Source organism: Balaenoptera ricei, chromosome 13 (genome assembly GCF_028023285.1).
Source record: "Balaenoptera ricei isolate mBalRic1 chromosome 13, mBalRic1.hap2, whole genome shotgun sequence".
Classification (NCBI taxonomy): Eukaryota; Metazoa; Chordata; class Mammalia; order Artiodactyla; family Balaenopteridae; genus Balaenoptera; species Balaenoptera ricei.
In genome coordinates, this window is record NC_082651.1 from 82,978,653 (window position 1) to 82,996,361 (window position 17,709).

Sequence of the window (17,709 nt, forward strand, 5' to 3'; positions counted from 1 at the left end):
GTAGTAGTCTTTATTTTAAAGTCTATTTTGTCTGATATGAGAATTGCTACTGCAGCTTTCTTTTGATTTCCATTTGCGTGGAATATCTTTTTCTTTCCCCTCACTTTCAGTATGTATGTGTCACTAGGTCTGAAGTGGGTCTCTTGTAGGCAACATATATGCGGGTCTTGTTTTTGTATCCATTCAGCCAGTCTGTGTCTTTTGGTTGGAGCATTTAATCCACTTACATTTAAGGTAATTATCGATATGTATGTTCCTATTGCCATTTTCTTAATTGTTTTGGGTTTGTTATTGTAGGTCTTTTTCTTCTCTTGTGTTTCCTGCCCAGAGAAGTTCCTTTAGCATTTGTTGTAAAGCTGGTTTGGTGGTGCTGAATTCTCTTAGCTTTTGCTTGTCTGTAAAGGTTTTAATTTCTCCATCGAACTGAATGAGATCCTTGCTGGGTAGAGTAATCTTGGTTGTAGGTTTTTCCCTTTCATCACTTTAAATATGTCCTGCCACTGCCTTCTGGCTTGGAGAGTTTCTGGTGAAAGATCAGCTGTTAACCTTATGGGGATTCCCTTGTGTGTTATTTGTTGCTTTTCGCTTGCTGCTTTTAATATTTTTTCTTTGTATTTAATTTTTGATAGTTTGATTAATATGTGTCTTGGCGTGTTTCTCCTTGGATTTATCTTGTATGGGACTCTGTGCTTCCTGGACTTGATTGACTATTTCCTTTCCCATATTAGGGAAGTTTTCAACTATAATCTCTTCAAATATTTTCTCAGTCCCTTTCTTTTTCTCTTCTTCTTCTGGGACCCTTATAATTCGAATGTTGGTGCGTTTAATGTTGTCCCAGAGGTCTCTGAGACTGTCCTCAATTCTTTCCATTCTTTTTTCTTTATTCTACTCTTCAGTAGTTATTTCCACTATTTTATCTTCCAGGTCACTTATCCGTTCTTCTGCCTCAGTTATTCTGCTATTGTTTCCTTCTAGAGAAGTTTTAATTTCATTTATTGTGTTATTCATCGTTGTTTGCTCTTTAGTTCTTCTAGGTCCTTGGTAAACGTTTCTTGTATTTTCTCCATTCTATTTCCAAGATTTGGGATCATCTTTACTATCATTACTCTGAATTCTTTTTCAGGTAGACTGCCTGTTTCCTCTTTATTTGTTTGGTCTGGTGGGTTTTTGCCTTGCTCCTTCATGTGCTGTGTGTTTCTCTGTCTTCTCATTTTGCTTAACTTACTGCGTTTGGGGTCTCCTTTTTGCAGGCTGCAGGTTCGTAGTTCCTGTTGTTTTTGGTGTCTGCCTCCAGTGGCTAAGGTTGGTTCAGTGGGTTGTGTAGCTTTCCTGGTGGAGGGGACTGGTGCCTGTGTTCTGGTGGATGAGGCTGGATCTTGTCTTTCTGGTGGGCAGGACTGCATCCAGTGATGTGTTTTGGTGTGTCTGTGACCTTAGTATGATTTTAGGCAGTCTCTCTGCTAATGGGTGGGGTTGTGCTCCTGTCTTGCTAGTTGTTTGGCATAGGGTGTCCAGCACTATAGCTTGCTGGTCGTTGAGTGGAGCTGGGTCTTAGCATTGAGATGGAGATCTTTGGGAGAGCTTTTGCCGTTTGATATTACGTGGAGCCGGTAGGTCTCTGATGGACCCGTGTCCTGAACTCGGCTCTCCCACTTCAGAGGCACAGGCCTGGCACCCAGCCAGAGCACCAAGACCCTGTCAGCCACATGGCTCAGAAGAAAAGGGAGAAAAAAATTAAAAAAAATAAAGAAATAAAAAGAAAGTTATTAAAATAAAAAATAAACAAATTATTAAAAATAAAAATAATTAAAAAGTAATTTAAAAAAAAAGAAAGAAGAGAGCAACCAAACCAAAAAAGAAATCCACCAATGATAACAAGTGCTAAAATCTTTACTAAAAAAAAAAAAAAAAACCTGACAGACAGAACCCTTGGGGAAATGGTTGAAGCAAAGCTATACAGACAAACTCACACAAAGAAGCATACACATACACACTCATAAAAAGAGAAAAAGGAAAAAAAAAGTATATATCTATATATATATATTAGAAAAGGAAGAGAACAACCAAATCAATAAACAAATCTACCAATGATAATAAACTCTAAATACTAAACCAAGACAAACATAAAACCAGAAACACATTAGATGCAGAAAGCGAACCCCAAGTCTACAGTTGCTCCCAAAGTCCACCACCTCAATTTTGGGATGATTCGTTGTCTATTCAGGTATTCCACAGATGCAGGGTACATTACGTTGATTGTGGAGATTTAATCCGCTGCTCCTGAGGCTGCTGGGAGAGATTTCCCTTTCTCTTCTTTGTTCGCACAGCTCCTGGGGTTCAGCTTTGGATTTGGCCCTGCCTTTGCGTGTAGGTCGCCTGAGGGCGTCTGTTCCCTTTTGGGAAGTCTGAGGTCTTCTGCCAGGCTTCAGTAGGTGTTACATAGGAGTTGTTCCACATGTAGATGTATTTCTGATGTATTTGTGGGGAGGAAGATGATCTCCACTTCTTACTCCTCTGGCATCTTGAAGGTCGCCCTGCAGTTGATTGATATTCTTTTAAGATTCTTTTAATCTGTAGGCTCTCCCTTCATCTCTCTCTTTTTACCCTAGAGATTACAGTACGTATTCTTGATTTTTCAAAGTCTAAGATTAATTGGTACCATTACTCTCTTTCTAGGTAATGCAAAGACTGATGTGTTTCTATACCATTTTGGTTTTAGGACACTTTAATTTCATTTACCCATTCTTTTATGTCATTGAGATTGTGTATTTTTATTTTATATATATTTAAAATCAAGCAAGCCTTATTAATTTTTTTATACAGTGAGCATCATTTAATTTATAGGTAAACTAAATGATGTTGACTGTATAATAAAATAGTGTCTGCTTAATTTTAAATATACTAGTTTTGTTGGTTTTCACTTGCTCCTGCATTTTCAAGCTTCCGTCAGGAATTCTTTTCTTTCTGCCTGAAGAACACCCTTTGGCATTTCCTTTCTGCAGGTCAGATTGTGGCATGTCGTCTTAATTTTCGTTTGAAAATTTCATTCTCATACTTTAAGAATATTTTCATTTGGTATATGAGTTTTTGGTTGACAGTTGTTTTCTTTCAACATTTTAAGAATATTGTTCTAGTATTTTTTTAGCTTCCATAATTTCTGATGAGAAATCAATAGTGGATATAATTTTAGCCGCTTTGATGGTAATCTGTCAATTTCCTCTGGCAACTCTTAAGATATTCTTTCTTTTCTTTTCTCTTTTGGTTTTCAGCAATATTACCATGATGCCAAATGCGTCATTCTTATCTCATAATCCTTAGATATAATAAGCAGAGTTATTGTAAGATCTGTGCTTATAATCCAATATCTAGGTTCCCTGTGGTTCTTTTTGTACTGTTTGCTATTTCTGTTTTTCGTTCATGTCATCTTACTTCCTCTCTGCCTTGTTATTTTTTATTATGTGAGAAACATATTCCAAAATTATTTTTTATTTTTATTATGTACCAGACATTATATTGCAGAATTATTTGCAGAAATACTTTGAGGCCTAAGATAATGTTTTCCTACAGAGAGGGTTTATGTTTTCTTCTGCCAGGTGCCTGGAGACCTTAACAATCCAGAAGCACCTGAGTTATTTCCAGGTCAGCCCATGTGAGGCCCTGTTTTACTTCTGCACACTAGTGCTTTTAGGTGCAGCCTTTGGGCTTTCAACCCAGAGTAATGGGAGCAGAAGTAGGCAGTTTCATCAGGATTCAACGTTCCACATCTCTCTTCTAGACCCTTAATACTATCAAAGAGTTACTACTCTGTACTTCAGCCTTGCTGGTGCCCCTCTGAAATGAGAAAATCGCTTGCATGGAAAAAGTAGTTTCAGTCATTGCACTCACCTCCCTGGGCATCCAACTCCTTTGTATTAGGTAACTCAGTTGTTAGTCCTCATTTGCATTCAGGGAGATTAAAAAATTTTTTTCCCATCTTTACTACTTTTCCTCAGAGGAAGAGGTGATCAGAATGAACTAGTCTGCCATTACCAAATATTTCCTCTGTTTTTATTTATTTTTTCTCTTTTTTGGAATGTTGTCATATTTACTTCCTCTGTCTCCTATTGTTTCTCACATACGCTTCAATTCTTTAACTTTCTGCTTTCCTTTTTTTTTTTTATTTTTAAATTAATTAATTAATTAATTTATTTTTGACTGCATTGAATCTTTGTTGCTGCAGGCAGGCTGTCTCTAGTTGCGGCGAGTGGGCTTCTCGTTGTTGTGGCTTCTCTGGTTGTGGAGCACGGGCTCTAGGTGTGCAGGCTTCAGTAGTTGTGGCACGTGGGCTCAGTAGTTGTGGCTTGCGGGCTCTAGAGCTCAGGCTCAGTAGTTGTGGTGCACAGGTTTAGTTGCTCCACGGCATGTGGGATCTTCCCAGGCCAGGGCTTGAACCCGTGTCCCTTGCATTGGCAGGCAGATTCTTAACCACTGTGCTACCAGGGAAACCCTCTCTGCTTCCTTTTAGAAGAGTTTATCAATCTGCATTTCTACTCATTAATATGTTCTTTGTCTAGAGCCATTCTACTGTTTGTCTCATCTGTTATGTTATTTTTTAGCTGTTGTATTTTTCAAACCTAGAATATCTGATTCATTCTTTTTCATGATTTGTGGTTCTTATTTCATATTACTAATCTCTCTCTCTTTTAGTTTGATTTTTATTATTTCTATTTTTTTATTGAAATATAATTGACATATAACATTATATTAGTTTCAGGTGTTCAACATAATGATTCAGTATTTGTATATATTGTAAAATGATCATCACAATAAGTCTAGTTAACATGCATCACCATACATAGTAATAAAAAGTTTTTTTTCTTGAAATGAAAACTTTTAAGATCTCTCTTAGCAACTTTCAAATATACACTACAGTATTTTAAGCTATGGTTACCATGGTGTACATTACATCCCCATGACTTACTTATTTTATAACTGGAAGTTTGTATGTTTTGACCCCCTTAATCCATTTTGCCCACCCTCCACCCCCTGTTTCTGGCAACCACCAATCTGTTCTCTATATCTCTGAACTGGGGATTTCTTTTTTTTTTTAATTAAAAAAATTTTTTTTTCGTTTACACATAAAAGCGAGATCATATGCTATTTGTCTTTTCCCTTCTGACATTTCACTTAGCATACAGCCCTCGAAGTCCATCCATATTGTTGCAAATGCAAGATTTCCTTCTTTTTTTATGACTGAGTAATATTTCATTTTATGTATGTATGTGTATGTGTATTCGTATATATATATACATACACATACATACACACCATGTTTTCTTTATCTAGTCATACATTGATTGACACTTAGATTGCTTCCATGTCTTGGCTGTTGTAAGTAATGGTGCAGTGAACATGGGGGTGTATATATCTTCTTGAGTTAGTGTTTTCATTTTCTTCAGATAAATGCCCAGAAATAGAATTTCTGGATCATTTGGTAGTTCTATTTCTAAATTTTTGAGGAATTTTTATACTGTTTTCCATAGTGGCTGCACTAGTTTACATTCCTGCCAGCTGTGCACAAGGGTTCCCTTTTCTCCACATCCTCACCAGCACTTGTTATTTATTGTTTTTGATAATAGCCATTCTAAGATGATGCGTGAGGTGATATCCCACTGCGGTTTTGATTTGCATTTCCCAGAAAATGTCTGTTTTCATATGTCTCTTTGATATATTTATGTTTATTTTTAAGTTCCCAGTCCATTTGTTCTAATACTTATGCTTTTGAAACTGGTATAAGTTGTCCTGTTCGTTGATTTTTTTTTATGGTAGTGGTACCCCTGGGTCCAAGGAGTGGTCTTGGGTTGTATATTTGCAGTGAATGTGGGCAAAACGTGGACACGTGGGCTGGAGTGTCCACATGCATATATGGTTCTTTGAAGTATGGTGTGTGTTGGAGGTGGCAGGAAAAGGTGGCCAGACTCTCCCCATGTGGGGGCATGAAGTGTCTCAGAATCCTAGATTTGAATTTGACTTTCCAGGCCATTTTGAAGGTATATTCGTCATTGTACAGAGATAGAACATATTTTAATTAATAATCTGTTAGCTTGATTGATAACTTTAATATTTAGACATATGTATATGGGCCTCTTTTTGTAATCATGGTGCTGTAGGGGCAGGCCTGGGCCCAGCTATTGATTAGGCATGTGATTTCTGACAAAAGATTTAGTTTCTACAAGACTTATCTCAGTTTGAATTGCTGGTGTAAACTTTTATATTTTAATCCTGATAGGGCATTCTTCTTGGATAATTATTGTATTCTGTGTTTTCCACTCCCTGTGTAAGAAAGAAAAATGTTCTATAATGACTTTCTGAAAAATTCCTTTTACACTTTATCTGACTATTGAACCTTATTTTCCCTCTTATTTTTTTCATCAGGATTTGTCTTGTAAAAGAGTCTGTGGCCTTCACCAAACATGTTGGTTCTGAGATATAATGAAATTCCACCTTTAATGGAACAAACCTATTTAAAAAATCATGTATCTAATGAAACTAGGCTTGGATAAAATCTTCAAAACATATCAATGTTGAATGTATCAATGAAAGGCTCAGGGTTATTGTTTACTATCTAAAATAACAGTAGAACACACTCTTTCAAATTTGAACAATCTAAAGATTCTTTTAGGGTAAACACTTTTATATATCTAATTTATGGTGATTTTATATGAAAAACGTTCCTGTGTAGTTTGGAAATATGGCTGAGAACTATTTTAAAATCTTGTTTTAGCAGTTTAATTTGGATATGTTGAAAGTTTCCATAGTTGCCTTTTAATACTGGATGCAAAAAATAAAGCAATATAAAAGAAAAAAAAAAAAAAAGCAAAGCCAAACTAGTTCACTTTAAATAAAAGGAAATGTATTCCTTAAATTCCAAATGTGCCCAGCTAGCATATATTATGGAATGGACATTGCTGAAAAAAGATAATATTAGGTTACAGTCTTCCTCATTAGTGATTTTTAAACAAAACTATAATTTCCTGGGAAACAAAAACATTTCATTTATTTATGTACAGTATTTACTAATATCCCTGCTTGTTCTTTGGTGGATTCAAGATGACAGGAAAAAGCCAAATAAAAATAGGAGAGAAAAAAAAATAATAGGAGAGAACTAGTGCTGAATGGGAAGGTTTTGATGCCCTCGATAGTAGCACATTTAACTCTTAGATCTGATCATAGCTTTTTAAGGAAATTTCCAGGGGATGGTGGAGAACGAGCTAGGGGTCTTGAATGTTTAAAAAATGTGAAATCCTAAGGGGAAACCTATTGCAAAATGGAGACAAACAGCCACTTTGGTGGAAGAGGAGGAGTGGAGCCCGTGTGCCCTCACGACATCCCCTGCCCTTCAGGATGCTGCTGTCGTGTGGATTGTGTGATGTGACATCACCAAAACCAGTTCACCGAGCCCCAGTCTAAGTGCTTGGTGGCAGAATTACTTCGAAGTTCACATTACTTTTCCCATCACTTACTTACTCTTTAAATTTTGTAGCTTTTCTTCTCTCCCAAGAGAATTCATGCATTTGTGCTAATTTTCAAAAAGGACTCTGTTTGATTTCAGGATATGCAGACCTGCAAAGGGTTTGACCATTAGCTAATATTTCAGATTTAAAAAAAATTTTTGGATTGTTATTTTGGTCTTATTTTATTGTTTCCTTTTTATAATTTTTTTTAAAGAAAGGGCAAGAGGAATACTTTTTCTGAGTGTTGCTTTTTCTTTGTCTTTGTTTTTCTCTGAAAAGGAGAGAGGAAGTAACAGACTTCTCCAGTCCATTCACACTCACCTCCAAAGTAATCTGATTAAGACACTATTTTCATCATACAACTTCCCACCTTGGAAACCCTCAAAGATTCCCTGTGGTTTTTGAATGAAGTTTGTACTCCTCAGTTAGGTCTGATTCTATCAGTCCTTAATTCCCTGCTCACACCAAACTCTAATTAAGCTACTTGAGGCACTTTTCAGGTTTTCCAGTATGACATGCTCATTTCTTCTCTCAATGTATTTTGGTTGGTCTCCTGCCCCACCCACCCTGGTTTTTACCTACCCTGTAGCCTTCCTTATAATCACCAATCCCATTTTCATCCCTATGATGACCTGTAGTACTTACCTATATCATTATTTTGACTTTCAAATGTATGATGCTCTCAACTGCTTCGTAATTATACAAATAAGATTGAAAGTCTTTGAGAGCAGAGATTCTACCTTATATTTCTTTGATTCCTCAATAAATGTAATGCTGGGTTCTTTTTTTTAAATTTTTATTGGAGTATAGTTGCTTTACAATGTTGTGTTATTTTCTGCTGTACGGCAAAGTGTATAATGCTGGATTCTTAATAAATATTTGTAAGATTGAAATGAAAATTAGCAGGCATTCTGATTGTGATAAATTTGAATAATATTCTGTGTTGATTTTACTTGATTAAACTATTTGACATTTGCCAAATGGATTCTTGATTTGCCGTTGATTATTGCATAATCCATTCACTGTGAAGTTTTGTAAATTAAGATTAATTGGAAAAATACGAGTTTTCGAAAACCAAGGAGAAATGCTCTTATTACTTTTAGCTACATGCGATAATTGGACTGGTAATACTGTTTCTGAAGTAGAAGTCTATTTTTCATGTGAGAAGTACTAATTTATGGTTGACAGCATTTACAGTTGTTTGCCAAAAATGTAGAAACAGCTTGTTTTCTTAAGTAAAAAGTGCTCCCTCTAGTCCTGTTTTCAAAAGTATTAATTTGAATAGCAGGCGCTTATTAGATAGTGCAAAGCTATAAACACCATCCAGTTTGGGTTAGTTTATTTTTTTAAATTTTTTATTGAAATATAGTTGATTTACAATGTTGTGCCAGTTTCAGGTGTACAGCAAAGTGATTCAGTTATACATATATATACACATGTATATGTATTCTTTTTTTAGGTTCTTTTCCATGATAGGTTATTACAGGATATTGAGTATAGTTCCCTGTGCTATACAGTAGGTCCTTGTTGGTCATCTATTTTATATACAGTAGTTTAAATATATATATATATTTTTGGCCACACTGTGCGACCTGTGGGATCTTAGTTCCCCCACCAGGGATCTACCCCCGCCCCCTGCATTGGAAGCACGGGGTCTTAACCACTGGACGACCAGGCAAGTCCCTGGGTTAGTTTAAATGTCAAAAAATTTGAGACTTTACTAAACTGAAATGAGCAAATTCCCGTCCAAACGGCACAGGTGAGGAGTGCAGAGACTTGTGAAGGCACCTGCATGTCAAAACTCAACAGTGTTTATTCAGGGTGACTCACTGTCTGCTTAGCTTGGCGCAGAGCTAATCATGGTGTTTTCTCAGTGTTGGGTGATAAGAACTCTCTTTAGAAGTCATGGGCATGGTTTATTGTCAGACTCTAAAATGATGGATCTCTGGAGGTGAATCATGCAGAGAAGTCTGAGACAGAGAATCATCATGTTCCTTATTGAGGGAGGGTGCTCCCCAGAGGGATTCTGTGTGGGTGGGGTTAAAATAACGAGTTTCCTCTCTCCTGTCATCTTCAACACATATTACCTGTTTATCCTTTCATTGTAGTATCTTTCTGTAGGGGTTAATATTCATTGTTAATTGTGTTATACCTTAAATACCTTTAAAAAAAAGTTATACCCAACTTTCCAGCTAGGCCAGATTTTAAGTGAGTCACATTTTTTATGATGAAACCAGGTTAAAGAGCTTTCCAGATCTTGTTTGAAGAGAACTGATTCTGGTATGAACTTGGACTTTACTTTGGAAGTACTGAAAACATGGATGTTGGTGAGGTTATATGTGCGATGGCCAGGGGCAGCTGACTATTCAGTTTTAAATGTAACTTGATCAGGGTGTGTGGATTAAATTCAGATGTATTGTGGGAAGGATCAAGAATGAGTTTTTCCAAGAAGTAATCAATCAGATAAAGGACGGAATCATAGGGGATTAGGCTGCTAAGTGACTGCAGCTTCTCCCTACTGCCTCTAATTGCAGAGGAAGAATGCAGAGCTCCAACCAAACATTACAAAAGTAAAAGCGGCACTTTCGCTTTGCTGTGTTTGGGGGCAGTTATAGGAAGTTGTAGTTAGGCTTAAAGTAGACCGAGGGATTTCAATGCCAAGAAAAGCATTCAGAGCAAAGGAGTAAATGCTGAAGTTTGGCCTACAAAGCAAATAGTTGCAAGGAGGGAGCTAACTTTTTTTCTTTTTGAAGAAAAATAAAAATAACATGATTTGAGGAAGTAAGAATTGTGAGGCTACCCATTCACTAATTTTATTGGATGATTGTGTCTTCATGCTGTTATACTTAGATTTTTATATAAATATCTTTAATAAATATTTATAAGTATCTTTAAATATATCATTTATTAACTTGTTTAAATTAATATTTCCTTTCGAAGGGTGAATAACCTTTTGGTAGGTGAAACTGTGAACCTAAAGTTGTAAATGATGGTAAGCATTATAAGTGGGAAAGATTAGTTCATAATTAAGAGTGGGCTCAGGCCCATTCCCCCATTCTCAGGATGCACAGTTACATATTTATAAACAGGTTCTTAAACATAAAGGTTCACTAAGCATCATTTCCAAATCTCTCCTGCCTGCAAATTCATCCCCCTCACATTTACTGTGACCCTTAATCTCAGATACCTCTCCTTTCCCCCATACTTAAAGCACCCGCAACCTGACATATATTCGCTCTATCCTACTGGGTTACATATTGACACTCAGATGCATATCCCCTCACCCTCAATGAAGCATGCAATGCTAAGTGCAGATACATTTGCAGACTCAGAAGGGCATGCAGGCAGGGAGGAGAAAAGATCCACTGTTGGCTGGGTGGGAGATTGTGAGTGGAGATTGCTGTGTGGCTGCTGTGAATAGGAAAGTGGTTGGAAAATAGATAATGAGAGATGACGAGTTAAGGGGCCGCGTGTTACTGATAATAATTAGTTGAGGAGTTAATGCACTATTCTGTTAATGCATCTACAAACTGCTTGACCTGAGACCAGCTGTTGAGACCAGTAATATCCTAATGAGTGGAAAAGGGCACAGGTGTTTAGTGCTGATCCAGGTCAGTTGAGAAATATAGCTGCTGTTCTGTATTTAAATATAAGACTTTCTGAATCCAGGATAATTATTTGCAACAGAGTTGAGTTAAAGAATATTTGAATAAGGGATGCAAAGTGTTGAGAATATTAGTGTTTCTAAAGCATTTTGAAGATTAGGAAAAAGTGCTGTTTAAATGCTATTATAATAATTTTTAGAAGTAAAGATGTCATAGACCCATTAAGACCTGTTTTATGGCATTTATTGATGAGCACTTTCTTCAGTAACAGTTGATTTTCACCTGGGTCTCTTGCCAGTATGCTGGGCTCTGCCACACTCTCCTGTCTGCATAGATAACATTAGTTTCTTTTTTTGCAGCAGGAATAGATATTATTTTGTCTCTATGAAGGAAGAACGTGAGATTTGGAGCCAGAAGGAGTTATACAAACACAATTGATCAATTCTCTTTCATCTTTCGTCATGTCCTTTGATTTATTGTTGCCTGTGAAATACAAGTCTTAGAATTGCATTCGAAGCTCTGTGTTGGTAGTTCTTAGCTTTGGATGCATATTAAAATAACATGAGGAACTTTTTAAAAGTACCAAGAACAGGGTGGGGTTTAGGCATCTGAATAGTATCTTTCTTCTATTCTCATACCTTAATTGAGATTTGGGTTTAGAACTCTAAGGAAATACAAAGAATCATCTTGTTGATTTTTACAAAAATATCCTATTGTGAATTTGGAATTGCATTGAATCACAACAGGATTCTGATCAGTTTAGGGAGAATTGACATTTTAACAATACTGTCTTTCATTTCATGAACATGGTGTATCTATTTACATTTTATTTGATTTCTTTCATCAGTATTTTGTAGTTTTCAGCATACACATCTTGAACATAAGTTTTAAAAAAAATTTATCTGTTTTTCATATTTTTGGTGGTATTGTATTTCCAATTTTCTTTTGCTAATTTATAGAAATTTGAATTTTTTATGTTGACTGTGTATTCTGCAGCCTTGCTGAAGTCCCTTATTATAGTGTTTTGGTAGGTTCTATATATTTTTTTTGTAGGTTCTTTGGGATTTTCTACACATAAGGTCATCTTGTCTGGAGTAGATACAGTTTTATTTTTAAACTTTCAATCTGTATGCATTTATATTTTTTTCTTACTTTATTGCACCAGCTGTGTTCTCCAATGTGGTATTGCATTCTAGTAGTGAAAGCAGTCATCCTTGACTTGTTCTTGATCTGAGTGGAAAAGTACTTAGTCTTTTCATCATTGAATATGATGTTATTAGCTGTTATTTTTTTTTTTTGAAGATGTCCATTATCAGACTGAGGAAATTCTTTTCTTTTCCTGGTTTTCCAAGAGTATTTATCAGGAATGGATGTTGAGTCTTGTCATCTGCATCTATTTGGATGATCGTATAGCTTTTCTCTTTGTACTGATTGATTTTCAAATGTCAAACTAGTGTTACGTCACTGGGATAAAGCCCCCTGGGTTGTGGTTTTTAAATCGTTTTTATATATTGCTACATTTGATTTGCTCACATTTTGTTGAAGGTTTTGTGTATGTGTTCATGAGGGATACCGACTTCTTATTTTCTTTTGTTGTAATGTATGTATGCGTTTTTGTTATCAGAATAATGCTGGCCCTCATAAAAGAATTGGGAAGTGTTCCCTCCTTTTTTATTCCCTGGAAGAGAGCAGAACTGCAATTATTTCTTCTTTAAATGTTTAGAATTTGCCAGGACAGCTGTCTGAATGAGGAGCTTTCTTTTTTGGAAGGCTTAAAAATACAGATTCAACTTCTATAGTGGATATGGGCCTATTCAGATTACCTATTTCTTCTTCTTTTTTTTTTTTAATTCATTCATTTTTGGCTGCGTTGGGTCTTCGTTGCTGCACATGGGCTTTTCTCTAGTTGCAGCAAGCAGGGGCTACTCTTCGTTGCAGTGCGTGGGGGCTACTCTTCATTGCGGTGCGCGGGCTTCTCATTGTCGTGGCTTCTCTGGTTGTGGAGCACGGGCTCTAGGCACGCGGGCTTCAGTAGTTGTGGCACATGGGCTCAGTAGTTGTGGCTCGTGGGCTCTAGAGCACAGGCTCAGTAGTTGTGGCGCATGGGCTTAGCTGCTCCGTGGCATGTGGGATCTTCCCGGACCAGGGCTTGAACCCGTGTCCCCTGCATTGTCAGGCAGATTCTTAACCACTGTGCAACCAGGGAAGCCCTACCTGTTTCTTCTTGAGTGAGCTTTAATAGTTTCTGTTTTTCAAGGATTAGTTTGTGTCTATCCAGTTCATCTAAGTTGTTGAATTTATGGACATAAAGTTTTTGTAATATTTCCTTATTATTTCTGTAATGTTTAGAAAACCTGTGGTGATATCCCTTCTTTCATTTTTGATATTGGTAATTTGTGTCTTCTCTTTTCTTAGTCAGTCTGGCTAGAGATTTATCGATGTTATTGGTTTATTCAAAGAACCAGCTTTTGGTTTCATTAATTTTCTGTATTGATTTCCTGTTTTCAATTTCATTGATTTCTGTTCTTACTCATATTATTTTTTCCCTTTTGCTTGTTTTGGGTTTAATTTGCTGTTCTTTTTCTTGAGTCTTCAGATGGAAGCTTAGGTTATTGGCTTAAGAATCTTCTCTTCTAGTATAAACATTTAATAATTATAAAGTGAAAAGTGCCCACTCTTTCATTGCTTTCCTTTGGCTGCCTGCTTTTGACCCTGGATGCAACTAACGTTATTTTTTCAGTATCCTTTCAGACAGCTTATGCATATACAAATATATGAAAATACTATTTTACTCTCTCCTTTTTAACATAATTGCTAGATTGCATTCTAGCAATTATTTTGTTCCATGCCTTGCTTCTTTTTTTTTTTTTTTAAGTAATCTATCTTGGATATAAGTCTCTATCTTTCATATGTTTTTTTTTCATTCTTTTTTTATGATAGACTAATAGCCAGTCTTCTATTAATAGACATCTAAAGCTGGGGCCAGGGCCTTGGGGTTTTTAATGTTTTTATTCTTTTTATATATTTTATTATGGAAATTTTCATTATGGAAAATTTTATGCATTGCAGTTTATATATCTTAAATGTTTTTTAGCCTGTGTTTTTCCCTTTCATCATTCTCTCCATTAAACCATTACCTTTGTCTAGTAATGGTAACCCTCACTTTCCCAGGATTCTTTTTTTTTTTTTATACATTTATTTTAGTATTTATTTATTTATTTTTGGCTGTGTTGGATCTTCGTTGCTGTGCGCAGGCTTTCTCTAGTTGCTGTGAGCGGGGGCTACCCTTCGTTGCGGTGCGCGGGCTTCTCGTTGCAGTGGCTTCACTTGTTGCGGAGCACGGGCTCTAGGCACACGGGCTTCAGTAGTTGTGGCACGCTGGATCTAGAGCGCAGGCTCAGTAGTTGTGGCGCACAGGCTTAGTTGCTCCATGGCACGTGGGATCTTCCCGGACCAGGGCTCGAACCCATGTCCCCTGCATTGGCAGGCGGATTCTTAACCACTGCGCCACCAGGGAAGTCCCTCAGGATTTATTTAAAAAAAAATTTTTTTTTAATTTCTTTTTTTGGCTGAGTTGGGTCTTAGTTGTGGCACGTGAGGTCTTCGTTGAGGCATGTGGGATCTTTTGTTGTGGCGTGGGCTCTTCGTAGTGGCGTACAGGCTTCTCTGTAGTCGTGGCATAGGGGTTTTCTCTCTCTAGTCGTGGTGTGCAGGGTCCAGAGTGCGTGGGCTCTGTAGTTTGCGGCACGCAGGCTCTCTAGTTGAGGTGCGCAGTCTCAGTAGTTGTGATGCGTGGGCTTAGTTGCCCCATGGCATGTGGGATCTTAGTTCCCTGAGCAGGGATCGAGCACACGTCCCCTGCATTGGAAGGCGGATTCTCTACCACTGGACCACCAGGGAAGTCCCGGGATTCATTTTTTAAAACAGTTTTTATTCAGAAATAGAAAACACCTATGGAAGAATAACTAAAACAAAGTACAGTTTAATGAATTGTTATAAAACAAGTATCCATATAAATACTCCAGAGGCCAAGAAATAGAATGTTGTCAGCACCCCAGAAGCCCCTTGTGTTCTCCTTTCTGTGTTACAACTCCTCTCTCTTCCCCCAGAGGTAATCAGTATCCTGATTTCTGTGGAAATCTCTTCTAAGATTAGTTTTTACTTTCCCTTGTGGAATTTCCTGGGTATTCTTAAATCATGAAATCTATGTCTGCAAAAAATGTTTCGAGCAAGTTTACCTTAAAAAATGTCGTTAGCTGTGCAGCAACGCTTGACTTTTCTGCTGGTGAGCACTTGCTCTTCATCCTTGCTCTGCTGGTCATCAGGCTTGCTCACTCTCGCTTTGAGCTTCAGGAATACTTCCTTTTGTCGCTTCATCTTTCTGGGCCACTTTACTTCAGGATAGAAGCTGCATCCATCAGAGTTCTTAGCTGTAAGCAGTAGGAACCATCTCTAGCTAATTCATTAAAAGGATATGGGTGACCAATCGGCTTTCTAAGAAGGTTGGGAAAGTAGGCTTGATGACCACACTGCCAAGAACAAAGCTCAAAATCATACCACAAAACTGGTCTCAGGAAGTACCTCTGCCACCAAGCTGGGCATAGATATTGCTGCTTGTGCTCCTAAAGCCACTGATGCTGGGCTGTGGTTGCTGCCATGAGAATCTCTGTCCCAGCTCTCAGGATGCTGGATGTAACTGCTCCTACTGCTGACATCCTCGCCAGGTGGATTCTTTGGAGTTCTTACTTCTACAGGTTAATTGTTTTCTATTTGAAGTCTAGAGCGGTGCATCTTATTGGTGGAGCTTGTATGATGTGCCCCTGTCTTAGTTTCAAAGAAAGATGGGAAAGTTTTTTTTTTTTTCCTCCTGCTTCATACTTTGGTAGTGGGAAGTATACTTGTCATATAAGGTAGGGTGTGCTTAAATGTAGACTCAGCATTTGGATGGTTGGCGACCAAAGAGAAAATGTCCATTGTAAAAGGTCTGTATCAGTCTTGGAAATCCATCACTTTTAACACAGTTGTTGCTCTTTATAGACACTCACGTTGCTCATATAATGCAATGAATATTTGACATAGGACTATTTTTTATCATTTCCAGGTGATATATTGCCAAGTACTATATAAGACATGGAACCGAATCTGTATTTCTGATGAACTATGTATTTTAAAAGTCCCATTCTAATTTTAGCTAGTTTTGGGGAATTCCTGTTTTATCTTATGAGTAAACTCAATGAGATGTAATAGTTAAAAATCAACTGTAACAAACATTGTTGTCTCCTGGCAATATTTTCACTGAGAATTTTCTGGCTTATTGACCATTTGCCTTTTTTCAGATGTGATCTTACTGTATACAAAAAGAAGGTTTGGAAAATAGGAGACACTCTCTTAGGACCATGAGTAAATATAAATAGGATGACATTTTCTTTTCAAAACCAAGATGATATAGTTCTCATTATTGCAAAGGTATTTTACTCTAAGTTACTGTGAAACTTTGTAAGCACAAGCTTTATAAAATTAACACAAAAGCCCATTGTTGATTTACATATATGACTTTAAAAACCGGCTAGTGAAGTTTTCATCTTCTCTGAAACCAGGACATAAGTGAATGGTTGGAGCAGTGGCCACAGGGGTTGGGGCCTTGCCGTTATTGTCCTGGCTCTGCAGGTGGTGCACAGCGTTACTTTGAGGAGTTCATTTATGGTCTACATTTCATCTTTCTAGTTCCTGAAGAAGAATTCATAATACTGTCCCTTCCCCTTCACTTTTCTCACAGTGGTGGCAGGAGATCTGACACAGATGTCTCAGATGAGACAGATGAACTTCTTAGAATAAACACATAGTAACATAAAGGTTGTTACAGTGAAAACAAACAAGGATGAAGGTAGTATAAAGTCTTTATAGCAACATGCATCCTGTTGCCTTAGTAGGTAACAATAAACTGTTGTTATAATATCCTGATGGAAGGACACACTTCTGAATTACTATTCAAACCAGGTGGTGCCTCAGATTTGAATACTTAAGCACCTCAGCTGTGGATTTAATGGGCTAAGTTGGTAGGATGTTTACTTTAGGTTCATTCATTTGGCCTTTGCCTACAAAGCCAACAGAAGTTGCTTTATAGGGTGTTTCTAAACTCATTTCCAAATAAACCAGGTTAGTTTTAATACTGTTCACATAGCATATGTGAAGCCTTAATTCTGTAAAGGAAAAAAAGAATCCAAGGTTTCTAAATGTGGTAATATTGTAACAGAAGGGCAGGAATCAATTTACTGGTGATACATTTGATTGCTTTTGTGGTTCCAGATAGCAATTATTTCTAATATAATTTATTTTGCAGTGAGGGCCGAGGCAAGTTGACGGTATTTTCAGTTAAAGCTATGTTAGCAACCATGTGTGGTGGAAAAATGCTGGACAAATTGAGATGTAAGTATTTTTATATTATTTGAAAGATTTTATTTTCAAATTAGGACTTTTAAACACTTTTAAATGAATGTTTTCAGAAATTTGGATGATGGTCTATTGAAGTTTTTGGGGTTTTTTTACTACCATATCACTCATTTTACAGCAGCTGGCTCAGAGTATGTAAGTTATGCCACCTACTGTCCAGA

The 17,709-nt window shown here is 37.0% G+C and overlaps 1 protein-coding gene across 25 annotated transcripts in view; it reads left to right on the top strand.

Moving 5' to 3' along the window:
- The window catches only part of DTNB (dystrobrevin beta), a 253,014-nt gene that overhangs the window by 46,928 nt on the left and 188,377 nt on the right, over positions 1 to 17,709 (top strand). For all 25 annotated transcript variants that reach the window (XM_059893472.1, XM_059893473.1, XM_059893466.1 and 22 more), the window contains exon 5: positions 17,439 to 17,524. In XM_059893472.1, the coding sequence (XP_059749455.1) occupies positions 17,439 to 17,524 (86 nt within the window). The remainder of the gene's footprint in view (positions 1 to 17,438; positions 17,525 to 17,709) is intronic.